This window comes from Callorhinus ursinus, unplaced genomic scaffold (assembly GCF_003265705.2).
Source record: "Callorhinus ursinus isolate GAN/ISIS: 27379988/994484 unplaced genomic scaffold, GSC_fseal_2.0 scaffold5, whole genome shotgun sequence".
Taxonomy (NCBI): Eukaryota; Metazoa; Chordata; class Mammalia; order Carnivora; family Otariidae; genus Callorhinus; species Callorhinus ursinus.
In genome coordinates, this window is record NW_027397067.1 from 11,195,448 (window position 1) to 11,218,692 (window position 23,245).

The 23,245-nt window shown below is 37.7% G+C and overlaps 1 protein-coding gene and 1 pseudogene across 5 annotated transcripts in view; both read right to left on the reverse strand.

Annotated features, from left to right (window-relative positions):
* Positions 1-23,245, reverse strand: part of TOX (thymocyte selection associated high mobility group box) — a 298,404-nt gene that overhangs the window by 40,173 nt on the left and 234,986 nt on the right. For all 5 annotated transcript variants that reach the window (XM_025870621.2, XM_073892793.1, XM_025870622.2 and 2 more), the window contains one exon: positions 6,319-6,600. In XM_025870621.2, the coding sequence (XP_025726406.1) occupies positions 6,319-6,600 (282 nt within the window). The remainder of the gene's footprint in view (positions 1-6,318; positions 6,601-23,245) is intronic.
* Positions 18,596-19,175, reverse strand: LOC112823528 (rRNA-processing protein FCF1 homolog pseudogene; annotated as a pseudogene).

Consider the following 23,245-nt stretch of genomic DNA (forward strand, 5'->3'; position numbering starts at 1 on the left):
ATTTTGTTGAATTTGCTTGGTCGTTTCCAAATTTGCCCGTTAAGGGCAATATGTTTACTTCTTACTCTTTTGGATCGAGGGTTTCTCCTGCCGTAGATAGAATGCACAAGAATGCTGGCATAGGGTCTTGGGGAATAAAATGCCAGGTGCTTGTATTTAACCTCACTTTATTTTATTCCATGAATTAATGAAGTGTGCTCACTTATCTAGGGCATGAATCATCTAAGCACATATACACCTTGAAAATGCTTTATCCTAGTATAATTTAATTGCTTAAATGGATTTTAGGAGCAACTATTTAGAATTGGGTACTAACTGGTTGTTTGACTGAATTTTATTATTTTTCCCCAGAACTAGTTCGTCAGACTCAGCCTTAACCAATGGGATACCTTATTTTTGATAAACGAGGAGTATGTATTTTTTTAATTGCTGGGGTCTAAGGAAGTCTTTAAAAGTATCATATGTATTCTAGTATATCATGTGAAGTGTCGAACAATTGCATAATAAACACAACTCAATGTGGAAAATCCCAGACTTTGCAGTCCCAATTTGCTGTCCTGTTGCTAGATAATGTGACTTGACATTTGGTTTTAACATTGTTTGATTTCACTTAGTGTTTGTAGATACCTGTCTGCTTATCATTTTTACTTTATTCAGGAATCTTCTTGCCTTCAGAACAGTGGTAAATAAAAAAGCACTTTTCTAAAAGCTTATTTAATTGTTGCTTTAGTGACTTATCCTATTTGCTTTGAGAAAAAAAAACAAAAACAGAAACAACACCTCTTTCTGTCCAGCATGGCAAAGCACATGCATTGATGAACTAGCAGATTAGTAAGAAACTCTTAAAAGCAAAAAGTAAGCAAAAGCAGGAACTCAAAGGAGTAAGCAGACTACTGAAGGCAGCTTTCATCTTGAAGATAGTTGCTGAGCCTGGTAAAATTGAGTAAAAGGCACAGCAGATAGAAGACAAAGCCCATGGCTGACTGAAAGCAGGGTGCTTAACGGGGGTTCCTATCAAAGTCAGGACAGAAAAGAATTAGACTCTTAGGGCTATGCTGGGATAAAACAACTACCCCTGTATGCACCCACTCAGAACCTGCAAGGAAAATACTGAGTGTGGAGTGGAAAATATCTTTTGTGATAATTCACCAATGGAAACCAGCATTTGTTAAGGATTGATATCCTGAATACATACTACTTGAGTGACCTGAAAAACATCAAGCCAGGAGTGGTTCTAGATTGTAGTGGCCCAAGATGCTTGGTAGAAGCAAATGCAAATCATCCTTAGAAGAATCCCTTCCTTGGACCTCCCTTGGAGCACATCTAATAGAATCCTCATAAAGTTCTAATGAGCATCAGCTCTTATGCTAAAAGCCAAAAAGCAAAATGGAACATGGCATCAAAACCAAGAGCCAGCAGCAACTACAGACGATAGAAACAGACCTCAAAAGACTTAAATGTGTTGGAATTAGCAAACTTATCAAAGGAACAAAAGGATGAGATATATGGAGAAAGAGCAAGCAACTCAAAGGGCAGCCCAAACAGATTTGAGAAAGAAACAAATAAAACTTGAAATATAAAATAATTGCAATGAAAGCCTCGTGAGATCAGCTTTAATTTCTGATCACATCTAGCTGAAAAGAGAATTATGAAGTGAGAAATCGACATAAATAAATTAATCAGAAAATAAGATAAAGGGGCAAGAAAATATGAAAGAAAGTCTAGCATATGTCTTATCAGAATTACAGAATGACAAGGGAGCAAGGATGGGGTAGAGTCAATATCTGAAAAACACGAATGGCTGAAAATTTCCCGGGACTGATGTAGAATAGAAATATTAAATTCATAAATAAATTTAAAGACCCATACACAACACAAGGAAGCCGCAGGATACCAAAGGCAAGAGAAGACCTTGAAACTAGTCAGAGAATAAAGGCAGATTACTTTCTAAGAAACGACCGTGAGGCAGTAGAATTCTCAAAAGCAATAATGAAAATCAGGATATCATGGAACAATAGAATATCTTCACTAGGATAGAAGAGAATCATTATCAGTCTAAAATTCCATACACAGTAAGAGTACTTTTTAAGGCAATCATGTTCCCAATATATCCTCATGAAAGAAAAATTTGAAGGCATAGGGGAAAATGATGTCAGATGAAAGAAAATACTAAATATGTAAAAAAAAAAATCTGAAGGAGAAAAGGCTGTAAAAATAATCAAAATCATGTTTTACAGAGTTAATTAAATTACATAATTTAATTAAATTATGATTAAAACAACAGCAATAGGGGGCCTGGGTGGCTCAGTTGTTAAGCATCTGCCTTCGGCTCAGGTCATGATCCCCTGGGATCGAGCCCCGCATCGGGCTCCCTGCTGGGCGGGAAGCCTGCTTCTCCCTCTCCCACTCCCCCTGCTTGTGTTCCCTCTCTTGCTGTGTCTCTCTCCGTCAACAAATAAATACAATCTTAAAAAACAAAAAAGACAACAACAATAATCACTCCAGTACAAATTGGAAGGGAGGTGTTGGGAGTTAAATAATATAAGAAGAGTGAAGATATTGATCCTTGTTAGAATTTTAGGCATTTGTGTCAGAGGTAGCTACTAAATGAAGAGAAAGGATAAACTTTCCAATCTTACCATGGAAAATTATGGAATGAGAAAAACAAAAACAATCTTTAAAAAGGTAGAGAAAAAGAGAGGGTAAAGAGAAAAAGAAACATACAACATGTGGGACAAATAAAAAGCAACATACTTAAATGGAGAAATAAACCCAAATATTTTAGCGATTATATCAATATAAATAAAGCCAGTTTCATTTAAAAGTAAAGATTGTCTAACTCTATGCCATTTACAAGGGACCTATATAAAACTTAAGGATACTTGAAGCAGAAAAGTTGAAAATAAAATGATGGAAAAAGATAGACTGTGATTCTTAGCCCATAATTTTCCGAAAGGGAATGCTGTCCTAAAAATATTCTCCCAATGCCGGATACTTTGAGTGTCTTAGTGAGTCTGTTGTATTACAAGTCCGGGATTACAGGCTTAGAACCACAAGCTACCTAAGTTTATATTTCTTTGATATTTTACTGTATGTCTGGTTTATGACTTTAGGCTGTCAACAGAGCTCCATAGCAATCAGAACCATGGGTCATGTTTATAAGGTGATAATTTATTTTGCTGATGTATTGACATGATTTCTCTCTGTCAAAACAAACTTATTTTAATTGTTCAATTAGATAAATTGGATTTAATATGTAATTGCTTACAAAAGCTCAAAGTGTGAATAGGGACGTTTTAAAAGCTTTTTTTTTCCCAGTATGAGACTAAATATTCTTTTTTAGTTCTCTTGTTAGAAATGCTTTCAGTGATCTTTTTGACTTAATGCTCTTTCACATTTAACTGGAGCTGTGGTAATTCAACATTCCACATGTCCTGCTCACATATAAAGGGAAAAATTCCAGTTTAATCTTTTACTGTGATGAAGAATGCTTGGGCATTTTCACCAGGGTTGTTTTTTTTTTTTAGCCATTTAATAAATATAATTTGAATAAATGGTTAGGAAGAGCTTGGATCAGAGAGAAGGTGAAGAACAGTGTGCAGCGCTGGAGTGGGAAGATAGATTTCTTGAGATGGAAAATACGCTTACACTAAATATGAACTTGAGAATATCTGTATAGACAAAAAGCCATTTTAATGAGGACATTCTTGAGAAATCCATCCCTAAGGCTTCACACACTGCCAATTCAAGAATATAGCACTACAGAATATATACAGTGCTTGTACAATCATTAATGATGAGCTATAAATTATTTTATGATGTGGGTGTTGAGTGATTGGATAGGATATCTGCCGGCGAAGTTTCACACCAGCCTGGAACCTCCTAACATAACAAATTCATACTTCAGCAAAATTACAAGATATGGACCTTATGGGGCAATAGGAAATGGCAGAATCTGTGAATGTTAATTATGTGAATTTCTGGTTTCTACTCAGTCTTCTCGTCATATAAGTTGAAGAGTGTGGAAAATGCTATTGTAAGTAAGATAATCCTGCATAGAATTTACTGTCAGAGGATGCTAATTTTGCATTAATTTCCTGAAATGTCAGCAAAGAATACTGATAAAGATATAATCCAGATGCACAAATTGATCTTTACTATAGGCAGAACATGAATTTTTTTCCTTTGCAATAGAGTACATATCATTTATGTTTAGGAAATTAACCTGAATTATCCATGCAGAAACCAATATCAAAATCACCGGCCACAAACAAATTCTTGGTGTACACATTTAGGTCCTGGTACTCATCGACTGTTAATTCCATTAGAATAATACACATTTTCTTAAGAAAATTATCTTGCCCTCTAAATAATCAGCTAAAGGTCAGGCTGTCACTAGCCCAATTCATTATTTATGTAATATCAATTAGTCTCCTGCCTTTTTACCTTACTTCATGAGAGAGTGGTTCACTGAACAACAGGGAAAAGCTTGTTAAGGCGGAGAGGACCAGTATGGTCAATGATGTTTAGTTACACAGCTCTTCTAAAATGTAGTCAGGATCTGTTCTAATCAGGGATCGTTAAGATAGCAGATAAAGAAATAACTGTCATGAAGGAAGAAGTTTATATTATTTATTATATTATAATTATTATATATTATATTATTTATATACCTAGAAATGGAAGGCACAACATAGCATTCAAGATGGCTTAGGAGGCAGACACAGAGAAAGGGCAGGGCATGAAAGCACACCCCAGAGCTTTTATTGTTTTTTTTGTGGGAAGGAACGGTTCAGGCTGGGTAAGTATGCTGAGTAAGTCAAGGGTTGGCTATGGTTTGAACAATTTCCATGGGCTATGGGCTACAGAGGTGGTTCTTAGTTGTCTGGTACCGGGTCCTGGGGTGACTTAGGGCAGTGAGAATATATTGGCTTGCTGTGAGTTTGATAAAGGAGATGACAGGGTGTGGGCTCTGGATTGGTTGGTTTGTTTATCAAAAGTGTGCTCCCAGGGGAGTCATATTCTATGTCTCGGAATTAGCTAGCTCTGGAAAGAGTAGTTTTTTGTTTTTTTTTTTAGGATCAAGGCCCCAAATGTCAGAGCATTAAGAATACAGAAAATAAAAGATAGTCAATGCCGTAGCCTTGTCTTTATCATCAGGCTCAAGAAATAGTGGACTTATTGGAAAGGTAACCATATAGGTCAGATTCCCACTGTGTTGCTTTTGGTAGCACGTTGACAGAGTAATTTCCCCAAAACAAAATTCTTGCAAAAGTCAAAAGAAAACAAAGGGCTGACACAAGTGACGAGTCATTACTAAGATTAAAGGAACAAAGGGAAGGAATAGGAAATACGGAACTGTAGCTGTGAGTGTTTCTCATGGTAAATGGGCACAAGGGTCCTTTCTCACTGGGACAAATTTGGAAGATGCTTGACTGACAACCAAGGCAATGAAAAGATTATTTTTGTGTTTTTGAGTGAAAAGGCACTTGGTTTTGGTTAGTCATTTAAAAAAGCTGTCTGGGACATTTTATTTTATTTATTTTTTATTATGTTATATTAGTCACCATATAGTACATCGCCTGGGATATTTTAAAGAACTAAAACCCCCTACAGCTAATTTTCCAATCTAAGAACACTTCAGGCCTGTCTTCTTATACAGATAACTTAATGTGACACAGAGAGACAGACAGACAGCCATGTTGGCAAGGGGTCAACAAAAAGTAAGCAAGGAAACACCCAGGCTTTTGCTTATGGAAGGGAGTCATAGAATATCCCTGGTCCTTACCTTCCTCATGCTCAGTATGAAATGGTTGGGTCAGATTATCTCAAAGGTTTCATCTGACCATCACACACACACACACACACACACACACACACACACACACACACACACACACAGAGACACCACTGTATCCCTGAGAGAGGTTGCCTCTTTAAAACATAATTGTTCCATTGAAATAGATTTTTTTGAATGAGTGGTGAATTAAGCTTAATTTTGGATGTGGAGTCCTATACGACTTATTCTCCCTACTCACTATGCAGACCCTCCATTTTGTAGGTGACATCTACTTTCATGCTTAATACATCTATATTTAAAGGATTTACTAGGGACTTAAAAATGTAATTGGAAAAGCAAGCGATTTAATCTATTCAGTTTGTAACCTCACGCTTCATTAAAAAAAATATGTCCCTCACCAATGTTTGTCATTTGGATGATATAAACTTGCACCTCCTGCTGGTCAAGGAAGGTGCTAAAGGATACTCCTTTCAGGCAACAAGCATTTTCTATAGGTCCCAAAAATAACCTAGTCATACCTTAGCAGTATCATCGCCTTCATCTTCATGCACTGAACTAGATGGGGAAGGAGTTGCAGACTTGCTTCCGGGTGGAGACGGCGAGTTGTGGGGAACACTGCTTCCTCCCATATTCAAGCCAAGCTGAGCACTTAGCTGTGACTGGTTGATGGTGGTCAGCTGGCTGTGCTGCATCATTCCTGGTTGCTGCCTGATGTCTGCAGGCTGACCCCTTGGTCTCATGGCTGCCATCTGGGGATGGGAGCCATATTGAGTACCTTCTGGATTCCGTATATCTTGCATCTACCAAAAACAAAGGTAGGAATAGTTTTTCACAAACGTATTTCCGGAAAAACTTTTTTTAATTCCTTAGACTTCAAAAATTCTGTAGCATGTCCTGCTGAACTATACCTATTTCCACCTCAACCCCCAACATCCCCCTAGAATAGAATAACCCTAATGATATATATCACTCTAAAGGCACTGTTACTAAAAGAATAGAATGTGAGAATTCATTCAATATCACATTTCATTACTCAAGACCCAACTAATTATATTTACAGTCTTTCTTTACCAATGGAATGTAAACATATATCATTATTAGATATTTATGGCATAAGTTTCAAAACACTGATGCTTATTAGAGTGTCAAAATTATATAATTATTAGTGATTACAGCATTACAGCAATTCACAAAACCCTGTTTTTTTCATTCTGACCATTTAAGAAAAGTTTTGTGAGTTAAATGTACTATGATTCTTAGTTTAATTCTGTGTAGGCTAGTGTTGGCTAAAGTGATCTACTGACTTCCAGGGTCAGAACAGTACAGGCTGGTATTAACCAATTGATTAATTGACTATTGAAATGATTTGACTGCACCGTCAGATTTGAAAGTAAAGCTCCAAAGTTGCAAGGTCACCATATTAATCCATTATGCTATCTGGGTCACTGCTTTTTAGCCTTAATGAGACTCACTCTTGTAATTCAAGCAATGAATTTTGTCTCTGCAAGGATTAGAATTAAAAGCATTGGAGGATGAAGCTCTTAACGTATCTAGAGGTCAAATGTGTTGTATAAGAGGAGTATGGTGGATTTCACTTAATGTTTCTCTGGCATTTGCAAACTTAAACTAATGAGTATTTTGCGGTGCTTGTAGAAGTGCCTCAGTTCTTTCACTTTGAGGACTGTTGGGGAGTTCATACAGGTAGAGGATTATAAAACAAGAGAGAGAAAAAAAGAAAAAAATGGGGAAAAAAAGGGCAGTGAAGAGGTGTATGGTTAGTTAGGTTCCAGAACTGAAAAAAATTTAATAATGTTATCTTTCTCTGTTTCTATGAAAAAAAAATCCCACATGGTGTCAGAATGCCCCATAATTGCCTGTCTGCAAATGTTCCCACGACATAGAAATACTGTAAAGGTCAATTAAGTTACTTAGTCATAGGCTCTTTTTTCTTTTGGTAATAAAACCATTTTCTACCAATGCTGCCTAGTCATTTTACCAACCTAGTTAGATCTATCTGAAACTGAAGGTGGGGACGGTGGAGATGTCTGCCTGTGTTCTCTGTGTTCGGTTTACTGTCTCCACCATGAGGTCTGATTAGTCAATATCATCCTTTTGAACTTTCTGGCTCTTACTCCTGCTTCATCCTCAGACTTCTTTCTATGCATCATCCTAGACTCTAGCTCTTCTTGCTGAAGGCTTAGGCCAGCCCCATGGTTTTGTGCCTACTGCTTTCCTGGTGCAAATCAATATTTTCTCCCTAATTCAAACTGTATTCCTCCAATCGTCCAAAAGTAGTTCTGCAGTCTATGAAGTCCCTCATCAAGCAGTTATTACCATTCACTGATAACACAGTAGAGCTGCAAAGGCACTTAGAGATCCCTTCTTAGTCTATAGAAGAGGAACCTTAGGGGCAAGCACAAGCCTGTTGCCTGTCTGTTGAAGGAAGATAGAAATAATTATGAATGAATAAGTGAATGAATAAAGCCCACAGAGGTTAAATGACTTTCCCAAACCACAGAGTGGGAGTTGAAATCTACATTTCTCAATTCCACACTTTGATGCTTCCTACTATACTAGCAGTGAATTTGACATTCTACATGTCCTGTAGAGATTCATAATTAAAGATAATCAAAACCACCTTATCAAATGTTGTCCACCCAACCTGATTTTTATGTGGTCCATCCATGTGGTTTCCATTCACATTTACTAAAATAGTTTTTTTCCTTCTCAGATGTTCATATGACTTCTATAATCTGATCTTCCTTATGAAATAATACTAGCTCTACCAGATATCCTTAAAATTGTGCCAGTGAAAGTGAAAAGTCAGGGCCGACTTTTCAAAGTGCACCGAAGAGGCACTACTTTCTAATGTCCTGAAGTCTTGTGTTTTTCCTTAGACTCTCAGCATGTGGAACAGCTCTCTTATTGTGGGCGCAGAGTCATGGATGTTCATAATGGGCACTGCCTATATAGGGCCGTTCCCTCTCCCAACCCGGCACCAACCAGACCACTCACATTCATGTTCAAACACACGTGTCTGTAGGAAGACACATTTTTATAGCCTTGTCAATTTAAAATGTTTATTAGCAAAATCTTATCTCAACTAAATGATCTTTCCAAAAGTGTTTAACTAATTGATAACTTTTTTATTTTATTTTATTTATTTGAGAGGGAGAGAGTGGGGGGGTGGTGGGAGAGGGAGAAGCAGACTCCCTGCTGAGCAGGGAGCCCAACACAGGGCTCGATCCCAGGACCCCTGGATCATGACCTCAGCCAAAGGCAGGCACTCAACTGACTAAGCTACCCAGGTGCCTCACTAATCGATAACTTTATTTCTCCTTCATATAAATCCTGTTACAGAGCATGACAGTTTGTAACCTACTTGTTTAAAGCCCATTGCTTCTCACTCTTTCAGACATACGGTAGTTTTCACATGATATTGTGGAGTATGTTTTTTAAATTGACTTACATACAGAGTTTCCAGATTTATGACTACAACCAAGGGTCTTCAAAGGTCTACAATCTCATTTTATAGCACCTAGCTCCTCCACCATTTTGTCATCTTTCTACTTGTTTTCTCATGTTAATTAGTACTCTGAGTACTAAAATTTGTATTCTCACCTTTGTTTTACCAGTAGAAGAAGGTGGGCATCACCAAAGTGGGGTAAAGGATCAGTTTGGGTAAGGACAATGAAATACTCAACAGGGTACCTCTTTCTCAACAAACTCATCGTTAGTTCAAAAATATCATATCACCATGATATCAGGCCAGGCAGACAGCAGCTTTAACACTCAACTAAAGAATAATTTTCCAGTGTGGACGGTGACAAGCACATATTGGAGAGCATAGTCATCTCTTCAGCACTCAGATGCATTTAGGAATGTCAGATATTAACACCCATCCCCAAATTAGGAGTGTTTCCATTTTACCTTGCTTTCATAGAAGTCAGTTCAGTATTAGTCACTGCCTAATGTTTAATATGGCAAAAATTAAACTGGATGGAGTCTGATTACTGAAAAATAAGATTAATTAATTAGCTCATGAAGGTAAGCAAGTGTTTTGATTACCAGTTTCCTTCTAGAAAGATACTGACTACAGTCTTAATGCCAAATACAAAACTTCAACTTTCAAAATATTATTTCCTATTAATTTCCAGTATTTTTAACTTACTGCGAATAATTTACTCAAGGCATTCTTAATAACACCTGCTCTTCTCTTTGATTCTTCTCGAGTCCTTCATTGACTTCTCTTCTTCCTACAATTTTCCACCCCTAAATTATTTCCTAACATTCTGCTTGAGTCACCTTTCTTCCACCCCAAAGTTTCCTTTCTCAAACCTGTTTTGTCCAATTTCTGTTGATGACACCTTCATCCTCCCTATCACCTCTACTCTAAATGTTCTAGTAATTTTTAATTCTTTCCTTTCCTATCAAACTCTTGTGAGTTCCACTGAGTCTACTCTAAAATAACTCTTCCATCAGCCCTTCTTTTCATTTCCACACTCATTCATGTATTTCAAGCCTTCATTACCTCTTCACTTGCAATGGCTACTTAACTTTAAAGAATCTCTTCACATTCACCCTGAAGAGTACTGCAGAATTAATCTTCATAAGCCACAGGCTCAAAACCTTCCCAGTGATATCTGCCTACCAAATTAAATCCAAACTCTTCAGCATGCCATGAAAGGTTCCAAATAAGCCTCGGTCCCTAGGACTGTCCTTCACACATTTACTGCTCAGCCAAACCCAGTTAATTGCTACTCTTTGCCTATGTCTCTTTCCCCTGAACAAGTGTCTTTGGCCATGTTGTTCTTTCAGCATTTGCTGTTGGAAAAATTTTAAGAAGAGTTAAAAAAAAACAAACTTTGCTCAGTGATTTGTGGTTTGTTCAGTATTTTTATCTATTGAGTCTTATTATTCCCCTTTGAGGCATCCCTATAGAAATGGTTGTTTTGTACAAGTTCATTGAGGATGGGAGAGTTCAACTGATCTCAGATCTCTCCACTAACAAAGATCAAAGTTAAGATGAAATATGCTCTACATATTTGTGCCCTTTTCCCAATTCCATAATGCTATTACCATATTCATATATCTAAATCCTAAATATATTTTAACGTCAAGTTCAAAAGTCACCTCATCTACAAAGCTTCCAGAATCTTCTTACTCTGAACTGCCCAAGCATTTTGTCTGTACTTTCTTTATGGCCACCACTTGTAAATTTCTTAGTCTAATATGTCTGTACCTTCTAGAAAGTAATGACTAATGCATTTTTCAATCCCTCCTCAGATCTTTTAATTAAATAGGCATTCCAAGTATTCAAAACGTATTTGCTGAATCAGTATATAAGTGAAAAAATGAATACTACCAGTATAAACCCACTAACCAGTTTGATGAGTTTTCTTTTTTCCAGTGAAACTTCATCTAACATTAGTCACAAGACGAAAAGAAAATTTGAATAATGTCTGTCTCCCTTGTGGCAGAAACCTCAGGTCACACCCTCTGTACCCCCTGTACTGGAGGCCTGTTCCTCAAGACAAAAGTTTTGTCCTGAGGGACAGGCCTCCAGTATTTAGCTGTCTAGCCAAGAGGCTAGCCACCAAAGGGCATTTCTTAGCTTCCTTTGCAGCTCCATCCAGGCACCGTAACCATGTTTTGGCCACTGAAATGCAAGTGAAAGTGTTGTGTGGTACTTCCAAGAAATCCCCTTAAAGGGAAAGGCTTACTGTCCATTGTTTTATCCTGTTGGCAAAAATGTGGGTGTGGTCACTAGAGCTAGGGTGCGAGGGGGATGTCTTGAACCCAGAAACATTGCTTTTAGGACATTGGAGGCACAAGGCAAAAGTGCTTGAGTGTTTGATTATTATGAAGCTTCCAGACCCTGGGAATCTACTTACTGTGGGAGTCTTTAACGTGAAAGGAAAGTAAGTGTCTATCTTTTAAAGTCACTGTCATTTTGAGTTTTCTTTTATATGTAGTTAAACCCAATCTTAACTGATATACCCTAATAGATTATAAACTCAAAAAGGCAGGGATAGAATATCTCTTTTGTTTGCCAGTGTAGCCCTAGTATCTAGCACCGATCATGGCATATCATCTGTACTTGACATATATTTCTTGAGTTTCACTGAAGAGATGTTTAGGCCAGGTACAATGAAGATTCATGATGCTGGCTTCCCATAAACAGGATTATAAATCCTTGATCTTTTGGGAGCTACATTTACCAAATTCTCGGGACTCAAGTGTTTCAAAGGTACTTTCTAATGTGTTTATTTCTCATTTTGTTTATTTCAAACCCAGTGAACTTCATTTTTTCTTGGCTAAAAGTCCTTGGTGTTGTTGGAATTTTAGTTTTGAACAACTCTTATTTAGTATGCATCTTCCCACTGGGGAAGCTGACTCCATCAAAAATGGGTGCTAAATTTCGCTTTTTTGAACATCAGAATGGTTTCCTTAAGTTTTCCAATATGCTACTGATGATTGATACTGTTTTATAATCACAGGAGCCAAAAAAAAAAAATGTCAATGAAAGTCATGGAGGAAGATTATGAAGGTGAAGAGAAGATTTCCATTGCTTTCCCTCAAAACCTCTTTCCATTAATGGAAAGCAAAAGCTCGGTTAAAATCAATTAGGAAGGGGTGCCTGGGTGTCTCAGTCGTTAAGCGTCTGCTTCGGCTCAGGTATTGATCCCGGGGTCCTGGAATCGAACCCCGCATCGGGCTCCCCGCTCCATGGGTAGCCTGCTTCTCCCTCTCCCACTCCCCCTTGCTTGTGTTCCTGCTCTCGCTGTGTCTGTCTCTGTCAAATAAATAAATAAAATCTTAAAAAAAAATGAATTAGGAAACCAAAGCAGATATCATGTATTCTCCCTCCTGACCTGCCATGTAATCTATGGCTTGAGACCCATACCATGTTCCTTCCTCTCCTTGACCAATTACCTACAGCGTTAAGAGCTCCAGGGTGAGGCGAGAGCTCAAGTGAGAACCCTCATGTATACTATCTGATACACTTTCTAGCACATTCGCACTTTCTTCTTCTTGGCTTTTCTTTGAAAAGGAAAAGAAAAAGCAACGCAGGTAGCTCATTGAGGATTATTATTATTATTTTTTTATTTGACAGAGAGAGGGAACACAAGCAGGGGGAGTGGGAGAGAGAGAAGCAGACTTCCCGCTGAGCGGGGAACCCGACGCGGGGATCGATCCCAGGACCCTGGGATCACAACCTGAACCAAAAAGGCAGATGCCTAACGACTGAGCCACACGGGCAGCCCATCATTGCGGATTATTTTTAAAAATGAGTAACATTTTGGCTTAACTCAACTACCGAAACCCCCAACATCAGTACATGAGTGACAAAATGGTGTTCAAATGGCACACTCGAACGGCACCAGCAAAAATGAAGGCCCTCGTCTCGGTGTTTAAAACTGTGTGTGTTTCCCGATCCTTCCAGAGTCTGTTTTCTTCTTTCAAATGTCAGCGCCACTTCCCAGTCCAACAGGCGAGCCTTGAAAGCTATCATTATCTCTGCCTCTAGCAGACAATCCATATCAAAACAGTTGTACACATAAAACCCTAACGACGTCTTGGCTCTCTGCTCTGATCCAGCTGTTTGAGTGAACAGCAGTTGGTGAACAGAGCCTGGAACACGGGGAGCCCCGAGGCCTTATTTGCTAATGTGGCTCACAGCTGCTGCTTTCTGTGGTCTTGGCCGGCAAGGCCTGGATGTGAGCCAGGTGCGGCAGGAACAAGAGCACGCAAGGAATCTATGAAGCTCTTCCATTTACCCCTGTCTGTCAGCATTTGACACCCTTCGCTGCTGAGGGCTTTCCCCAGGGCTGTGAGGGGACCCTGCAGCCTTGGGCTGTGACAAGTGCTTACTCTCGGTCCCTTTTATATACACTATCAAACACATACCGTCCTTAGCATCCAAAGAGAAACTTCTGAGCCCTCTCTCGGTAGCCCATCCAGCCTTACATGATTAATCAGGCCAAGAAGAAGACTAGGCAGTTCTCATTTTTCTTAGGAATAATGCACTCCAAGAGTCTATGAGAGGAATGTAAATGTTGATATTATTTAAGTCCCCAATTTGATTACATATTTTTGCCAGGGATTCAATTAATATGTAAATGTATACACCAGAACGAATGCGTGGGTAAATTTAATAATCAAATTTCATTTATTATTTTCCTAAGTGCATTTCCAAGAGAGAGCTAAATTATTTGTTGTCCAAACAAATTAAATAAATCGTTTCTAGGTGATCTCCTCGTATGTTCTATTCATTAGTTAAAAACGGGTATTTTAAATGAATGTCAACATTTTTGCTATTAGACTTCTGACATTGAAGACTGATAATATCAAAGGAGGGGGAAATATGGAAAATATATCCATGCAAAGCACATGCTATAGTTTCAAAGATTAGAAAAAAGTGAGGTTCAAAAGAAAAATGACATTTTTATGAAAATATATTTTTATCCTCAATAAGGGGTGAGAATAACTTGATTGAACCTAGTTTCCTTCCAAAAGGCAATGTGAATAAATAAGGCTCAGATTTCTTCACAATACACTAAAATGGGATATTTGTCATTTAGTTAGGATAAATAGTAATTATAAAACTAACTATCACAGGAGAGCAAGAGCTCTGGGGTACAATTCATTAGATATTTGCCAAGTGGAGAGACATAGCACTCTCTAGAACCACCATCCTTGGGAAAGATTAAAACCACCTCAAAAAAAAAAATGCTCACAGGAGTTTCCATAATACCTCACCATCTTCCTCCCTCAAACTGGGGTCTCTCCCTCACTGTGGACCCTTCCATGAATGAGACCCTCATTATACAAGAGATTTGATGTGTTAAGGAAAACATCACTGAAAGTTTTAAAAGTCATGGCAAAAAATTATATTTTTAATTTAACTAATTAAGATTTTGTATGCTCTCCCAGGGATGAACCGAAGATCAGACAGTGACGAGCAAAAAGCCACAAAGGGAGGGAGGACCCCCAGCTTCTCAATGTCCTTGGTGTCTGTGCCAACTCCTGGCCCTCTTTAACTGAACTTGATTTCTATTTCTGTCACATCCCCTAGATGTAGAAGGCATCTGAATTGCCCTCCTGTGTGGGCATCTTGATTCACTTTTATAAAACAACCAAACAAGCAATTTTACACCATTTTTTAAAAATTTCTTTTTCCTTTTCTAGATGAGAGGTAGTGCGTTGTAGTGAAGGGAATTCTGCTCATGACATCATCAGACTGGTTCTGAATCTAATGAGTTGTCTTGCCTTTATTTGACCCTCATTTTCAATCTCTGAATTAGGGCTAACAATTTTTCAACAACAAATATTAATTGAGTGCCTACTTTGCACCAGGTACTGCTGTAGGTACCACATAAACAACAGTGAGCGAACACATTGAATGAAATCTCTGTCCTTACAAGCTCACTTTCAAGGGCAGGGAGGGGATAAACAATAGGATAAATATTAGATGTGGTTTGTTTGATAATGATACATTGTAGGGAGACAAAAATGAGAGAAGGGTACTGACCTTAAATGCTTGCTTAAGCATGGAGGAATCAAGATAAAGACTATGAAGATGTTCTGGCAAACGTAAAAGTTATTTTTGTGGTTTTTTGGTCACCTGGGTCACCTCTTGTGGAAGATGCAGATCTTTTATCTTTTGTTATCATCTGGAGTCACTTTCCTTGACTAGTTCTAGTTCTTGGTGAGCCTCTGACATAGCTGTGGCCAAACATTCTGGTAGCCAAAAGCTTGCATCTATGGAGACCTTTTCTGGGAGCAGCTGGGCAGCTTAAGTCATAGAGCACAGGGTTTCACTGTGAGAAAGGCAATAGCCCAGATAAAGGTTGAACTTATTACCCGGATGTTAATGGCTCCCTGATCACAGCTAATGGGCTAACTGGTAGATACAAAGTTCAAAAAAATTTAAATACATAAAAAGGTATTCTAGGTCATAGTATACTCTTCTCTCCCATCAACTCTGTACACATAACCCCTCCTTTGGATTGCAACAATGGCCAGAAGGTTATGGCGTATAGTGACACACAGTTGGAAAGATGTTCCACTCAAATTGAGGCATCCGTGTCTGATTGCTTCATGCCAACAAGATTTGTCTCCTACTGTTACTGTTAAACTATCAACGTCAGTATTATCAAGCTGACCTTGTGCTCCAATGTGCCCTTGAGGGGACTCCTCTGCTTGGCTCAAATAAAACAAACATGCAAATGTACAACAAGCAAGCTTGTCTCTTAACTGACAAAGAGCATCTCTCGTTAATTCCAATTAATGGCAGGATATGGAGACGGACTAAAAGCTCCGTCTTATCTGAAAGGGTTTGGGAGACCATCTGATCAACCCTCTGATTCCCAAAATACCTGAATTAGCAGTTCCTACAAAATTGTACACCTCTGTTAAGAGGAGTCTGTGAGTGGCTCCGGATCTACCTATGATTAGAGTCAATGAAGCCCTTGATTTGTATAAATTGTGCCTTTTGCATCTGCACTACAAAGCGTAGGCAGTGCTTTGTTCATGGGACTATAATCTTATATTAAAGTGTACTCAAACATGCTAATGTCTGTTCACATCTCTGCTTTGATGTGCCCAGAGAAGGGATTGAATAATGTGCCTTATTTTCAGAATACTTTCAAAGGATTGTGTGCATTGAAACAAAAAGAATAGGTTGGAAAGATAGGTGATAAGAAAATTGGGAAATGCTATGAGACATGCCCTATGGGAGTTGTGCTTTATCTATGGGAAGTAGCTCTGGATATTTATAGCATCAAAAGTCAGCTGAAATGGTTCTTTATACTATATTTAAACCTGAAAATTTAACTGAATTTCATACTTTCCACTGCAATGTTAATGGGATGCTAGTAAAAATGGAGATGTCAAGTGGAATAGTGACTTCTTAACATCAGTTCAGAAAGTGACATTTGAGTTCATTTAGAGGCTCTTAAATCATTAGATACACATGACATTCACTTAAAAGTACATCTCAAGAAGCAAAATTAAAACCTTGTATTCTGCTTGGGCCCGATAGCTTTCCTATGCAGAATATTTGTATGTTCCCAAGTTACTGGGGACTTCAAGAAAAGTACAATTTTAAATTAGCATTTTATTATGGAAATCTTTCAATAATCCTTTTAATAATGTATTATAAAACACTAAAATAGCATGAAACCAAGATAGGAAAAGGTTGGAAATCCTCTTCTATTGAGTATAATATTAATAATTTGGTAAAATCAGTCTAGGAAAATTACAATGTCTTCCAGTTCTTTTAAAGTGTTTGACTCTGTAAGTGACCTTAAGCTCCTTTAAAACAATTAAAAAATTCAAATATTTGTCTGCCAAAATTTTATAGCATGTTAGATAATGGGATGAATTTCGTTATATGCAGTCTCTATATTTCTGGGTATACCTAATTTAGTTAATATTAACATTACTCATTTATGCTTTTATACACTTTGAGTTATATAAGGTCAAAGTCTCAAAACCAATCATAAAAACTAGTGACTGTTATTCATGTTAATATAATAATGCTTTCTCTAAAACAACTGCCACTAAATTTCATTATAAAAAGTTATTAAAAGGGTTAAAAACCTATTAAGTGTCAAAGAATTTGCCTGACTCAAACTTCTAATAAAGAAAGAGAATAGGCTTTCTTTCTGAATTATTTAAATCTTTACTGACTGTGCAATGAACCATGAAATTAGAAAAGTGTTATTAGAAGTGTTCTCTGGTTTTTATAAAAGTTGGAGCCCAGAATGTATCAAGCCACAGTCTTTAACTAGACTAGTTAAAGCAGTAGGTTTTTAATCCCAAATACATGGCTTCTACTGATATAAAGGTCATAATTAAAACTCTACCCTGTAACTTGGTGATAATGAAATTACTATTGGAGAAGAAAACATGTTCATTTAGAACATATGGGCCACATGTTCTAATTTTAATTTGGACAAATATCTTCAATTTTTTTGATTTTTCAATGTCCACTAACATAGACCCACTCAACTAATAATTAGGTTTTAATAGTGACTAATTTTAAAGCACTAATGTTAACATTTTGAATTATCTGTCATTTACAGGTTTAACATCTATAAAATATATGTTGAAATTAGATAATTATAGCACAAAAAGTTAAAACGGATCATAATTCTGCATGATTATAACCCTGTGTGATAATGGCATAAATTTAGGTTTCAATAATAAAAAATAGCAAATATACCTTTCACATTTTAAATCTATTTCTCCAGGAAATTACATTTAGTACAACTGATTTGAATTGATCTATACCTGACAGGCAGGTAACTGTCCACACCACCAATCAGTCTCAACTGCTCAGTGCTAGCCTTTGGTAACTGTGGGTTGTTGTTGCTCTTTTATGTGAGCAGTCATCTGATTTATACAAAGATGTAACAAAATTTAAAATGATACAAAATATCAATTTCAAAACAACATCAAAAATTGAGTGTATTGGGGTGCCTGGGTGGCTCAGTTGGCTAAGCATCTGCCTTCAGCTCAGGTCATGATCCCAGGGTCCTGAGATTGAACCCCACGTCAGGCTCCCTGCTCAGCGGGGAGCCAGCTTCCCCTCTCCCTCTGCTGCTCTCCCTGCTTGTGCTCTCTCTCTCAAATAAATAAATAAAATCTTTTTTAAAAAAGTGAGTGTATTTACCCATACTCAGCTCATAACAGTGCAAATAGGTCATTGGACTGATGTATGCTATAGTATATTGCTATATGAACTGGCAACGGAAAAAGTTGGTGGAGGAAGGCAGAGGAACATAATCATCTGGCTCCACAATCATCTGACATCTGCTCAGTGTTGTATCTGTGGTTAGAAATGATGGGAACTCCGGGGATCTTCCCATTCTTTGTTTAAGGTCACGGTCAACTGTGCCCACAATGTAACACCTAGGCTTACTTACTCTCTGTACAAAATGGTCGTCTGCATAGGTTCCTTTGTGTGGCATGATAATAATTCAAATCTTGAATCCTTGGCAATCCTTAGAGCCACTTGATCCTTTTGCCCCTATTTCTCAATTTCAGCCATCACAGTCAGTTATAGAAGTTATACAAGATACACTTGGCATATGGAGTAGTCCCTCATTGACTGTACTAAGTCAAGTTTGACTTTAATGGAAAGGTTGATAAAGTAGGTATCAACCATGATGTGGTAAGGTGTGCCCAGCTGTGTGTGATATTGGAAGAATAAGCAGGAAAGATATTGGAAGACTTCTTTTTCCTTGAGTGCACTGGGATCTTGCTTTTCTTTCTTTTTAGGTTTCAATCTATCCTTCTCTTTAAGCCTCTGATCTCAGAGACTAAGCATTGGCTTCATGGTCAAATACTTCCTCACTTTCTTTTGCTTCCCCGTTCATGAAGCACTCTTCTTTCTGGTAATTGTGTTCTTAAGTTCTTTTATTAATTATATCTACGACTTACTGGTCCTCCTTGATATACTAAGCACAGAGCCCTGTTTAACCCTCACAATAACCAGGTGAGACCATCACACCCATGAAGGACCAAAGGCTCAGTGAGGGGGATCCTTCAGCTATTCAATAAGTGGACCAGCTGGAATTTGTCACAAGCCGCTTGACCTCCAAGCCTGTATCATTACCATGGCATCTCTGTTATTGATCCAGTATGTGAACTGATATTTTTAGATGTGCTTTTTAACAAAGGATGGTTGGAAGAGCTTGCTGGGGAAGACGCAGCTAGAACCTCAAACGACTGACTTTAAAGCGCTGATGCTTTGGGTAGGAAATTCAGCTGGAAATGTGTTACTGAACACTTGCTCTGTGCCTGGTACTATGATAGGTCGTAGGGGAAATAATGGCCGATAAGACCATCCCTATGATCGAAGAGCTCACGGGGTAGGGAGACATACTGTAATACAAGTCAGGGGGCATTAGCTGCCGTAACCAAAAACGCACTGCTATATAGACTTGCAGAGGACGAAGTGTGATTTCCGCCGGGACTGAAATGTGCAAATAATGTTGCAACAAGGAGTCTGTCTGCAATGATTGAAACTGCTGTGAGCGCCGTGGAGAACTAAGGATGCTTTTTAAACAAAACAAGCACACAAAAGCAGAAATAGACCAATAAAAACAGAGAACAAGCTGACGGTTGCCAGAGGTGGAGCAGATGGGCAAAATGGTGAACTCTGAATGGAGTGGCGGATACGGGCTTCCAGTTATGGAATGAGTAAGTCAGGGGGTGGGGGTTGGGGGGTGAAAAGCACAGCACAGGGAATACAGTCAATGGTACCGTTTTGGCGTTGTATGGTGACAGGTGGCAGCTAGCTTGTGGCGAGCCCAGCATAACGTATAGACTTGTCCAATCACTCTGCTGGACCCTGAAGCTAACGTGACATTGTGTGTCAACTATACTTCAATAACAAAATGCTTTTTAAATAGGAAGACATTTGAAAAGTGGGAATAAATGGGACTTGAGCTCTGAAGGCAATACGATGAACACTAAGATACATCATTTGATTATTGGACAGTCAACTCTACTTGCTATAGTTTCACAAAAGTGACGATTTGTCTAAGATACTGTGAAAAAATTGAACAAAACTAAAGTCATCGTGTGGCTTTTCCACTCAATTAACCTTAACCATTCAGTACACAATCAAATCATATTTTTAAAAAACTGTGACTGAGAGCAATCTGATAGTTTGGTTTCTGCTTGGGAATTAGCAATTTGAGTGTCCCGTGTTTTACCTTTAAGTTTTAGGATTGCTAGAGACTTTGTAGTTTCAAACCTATCTGTCAAAATATTCTGAAGTATCAAGTTGTTCTAACTGAAAGAAGCCCATGAAACACACTAACAGTTGATGCTACTTTATCAGAGAGACCATTTTATCAAACCCTAAATATGGGCCTATAGTTTCAAAAAGAAGTTGGGTTTTTACACTGGGTCCTGAAAAACATTTATGGGCACACCAACATAGTCATTTGGATTGGGATCTCTGCAACATTCCTTTCATTAGTTACCAATGTTGCCACATAAACTATGCTTTCCTTGAACCACTGACTCAAACACTTTGATCAAAACTTTTCTTAAAAAAAATAAAAAAAAAAAACAACTTTTCTTGATATTTGCCCCACTTGTCAATCAGTGCCATTCACCTGTTAGTGACGGATATTATGGAAGGAAAAAGAAAAATAAAACACTCTGCAAGGGAGGTGAGAAGGCACAAGTTTTCTGTGGTCTAGGCTGGGCTCCTGGATTAATTATGTGAATGCTTCACAACTCTCTGAGACAAAAAGGAAAAGTACAAGGAATATAAGACAGATGCGCTGTGGGGAATGAGTGCTGAGTGGACATCATTTGCCTAAAAATATATTTCCTTCCCCTCTCCTAGTAAAAGACTAAATGGATGCTTGATGGGTTTATGAGGGCTGGTATCAGGAACTTTTAACAGAAAAGAAGATCTTTCTGCACATTACATTCCATTTTTGATGAAGACAACTTTTTCCACCTGCTTAATCACTAAGTGGTGTCTCTCCTACTTGTTCTCCCTGAAGAATGGGTTGGCTGGGACTCTGGGGAGCCGTTGACCTTAAAGCACAGTAGGTGGTGCTTGCTAGGACATGGCCTACAAAGAATTCATCCACATGAGGGTGATGAATCCATGTTAGATTATAATAATTCTAATGTGGACCCTGCCCCGACAGGGAGGCTATCTTAGAATAAGAATTCAATTAAGTTAGCAGTAGATCTCAATATTCATGCCCATAATCTGGGTAACATCATTTCAGTAAAATGTCTAAAAATTCCCAGGAAAGTGGGTGTCCTTTTTAATTAAAGTTTAATTTAGTGTCTTGGCATTTTGTTTTGTTTTAATTCTTTCTGAAAACTGTTCTAGAGCGCCTTTGACTACTTTTCTGCCGCAGTTCAACACCTGATTTTAAATGAAATGGAATAAATATTCATTTTATCATGAATCTTGAAGGATTTCAAGAACATGAATTTTTCTCTCAATAATCCTTTTGCCATTTTGTAGCTGTGGAATATGGACTTATTGTTCGCTGATCTGTGGACATACCCTTTCTGGTGAATGCATTTTTTGGTAAAGATTTATTTATTTATTAGAGAGAGAGAGCATGAGTGGGAGGGGCAGAGGGAGAGGGAAAAAGAAACTGAAGCAGACTCCCTGCGGATTATGGAGCCTGAAATCATGACCTGAGTAGAAATCAAGAGTTGGAGGCTTAATATCGCTCAGGCACTCCTAGTGAATGCATTTCTGATCTTTAAAGTGCTATGTGCAAAAAGAAAAGTAAAATAAAATAAAGTAATAGTTAGCTGAGAAGTTTGGTTGGATTCTTGTTAATAAAGGTTTTAATCTGCCAGGGGGATTTTTTTTTTTAAAATTAGAAGTAATATTCAACTTGTTACTTTATTATTTTATTTCCTAAATTTTAGTAATAGCATTGACATATTTTAACAAGAAAAAAGGACTACCATCACCTCAGATAAAGCCTAAAAGTCTATTTTGAGGCTAAATCCATATACTAACAGAGCTATTTAAACAATAAAATCCTGTATCATAAAAGTTTTTACTTGCATATACTTACATAGAGATCGTTGTATGAGAAGCTACACTAACTGACATACTCATCAAGCTTTGGCTCAAAAGGAAACAGCAACAGGAACAAAGTTCTGGACATTGGAAAGGATGAATTTTTGTAGGATTAGCTTAATTGCTAAGCTGATGAACCCCAAACATTTCAATGCCACCAGAATAAAAATTATTTAGTATGAGAACTTACTGCAACAAAGTTACTGATAAGAACAGCTGTCCTATTAGAACTTACTTTTGGACACCTCAACTTTTATTCTTTCTATTCTTTTCTTATGCAATGCCAGGGAAGAAGCTTAACTTAGTGCATTTTTTTCCCAAATGATACCTTGCATCTGGAAGAAGTGTTGACTGGCAAAATGGCGGTTTTGAATATAATTAGAATCTTACTCACTGGTCAGTTATGTATATTGATACTTGCAACTCTGCTGTCCTTTATTCCCTGATAATAAAATAACCCAAATAGCAATGTTGAATCAAGGGGCTGTTAAGAATGTTAAATATAGGTGCCACTGCAAGGCAGGATATTTCTTGTAAGTTATGAAAAATGCACTTTGCTCATGGGTAAAATGTAGTTTAAGGATATGGAAATAAGTTCATGGTTTTTCTATACTGTATTTACAATTTTGTGTCTAAAACATAGTTAATATCTCTAGCATAATTATATGACCACAAGATGACAGCTCCAATAAATGGGAAAAAATCTCAATTATATTGATCGACTGAAGGAAAAGAGAAAAACTCGTATCATTGAAGTTTAGAGCCTATTACAAGGAAGCAAGAAGAATATCTACCCTGCAGTTTTTAAATTTAAAACAATCTGATCATTTTTCTGCATCTACATTTTATAG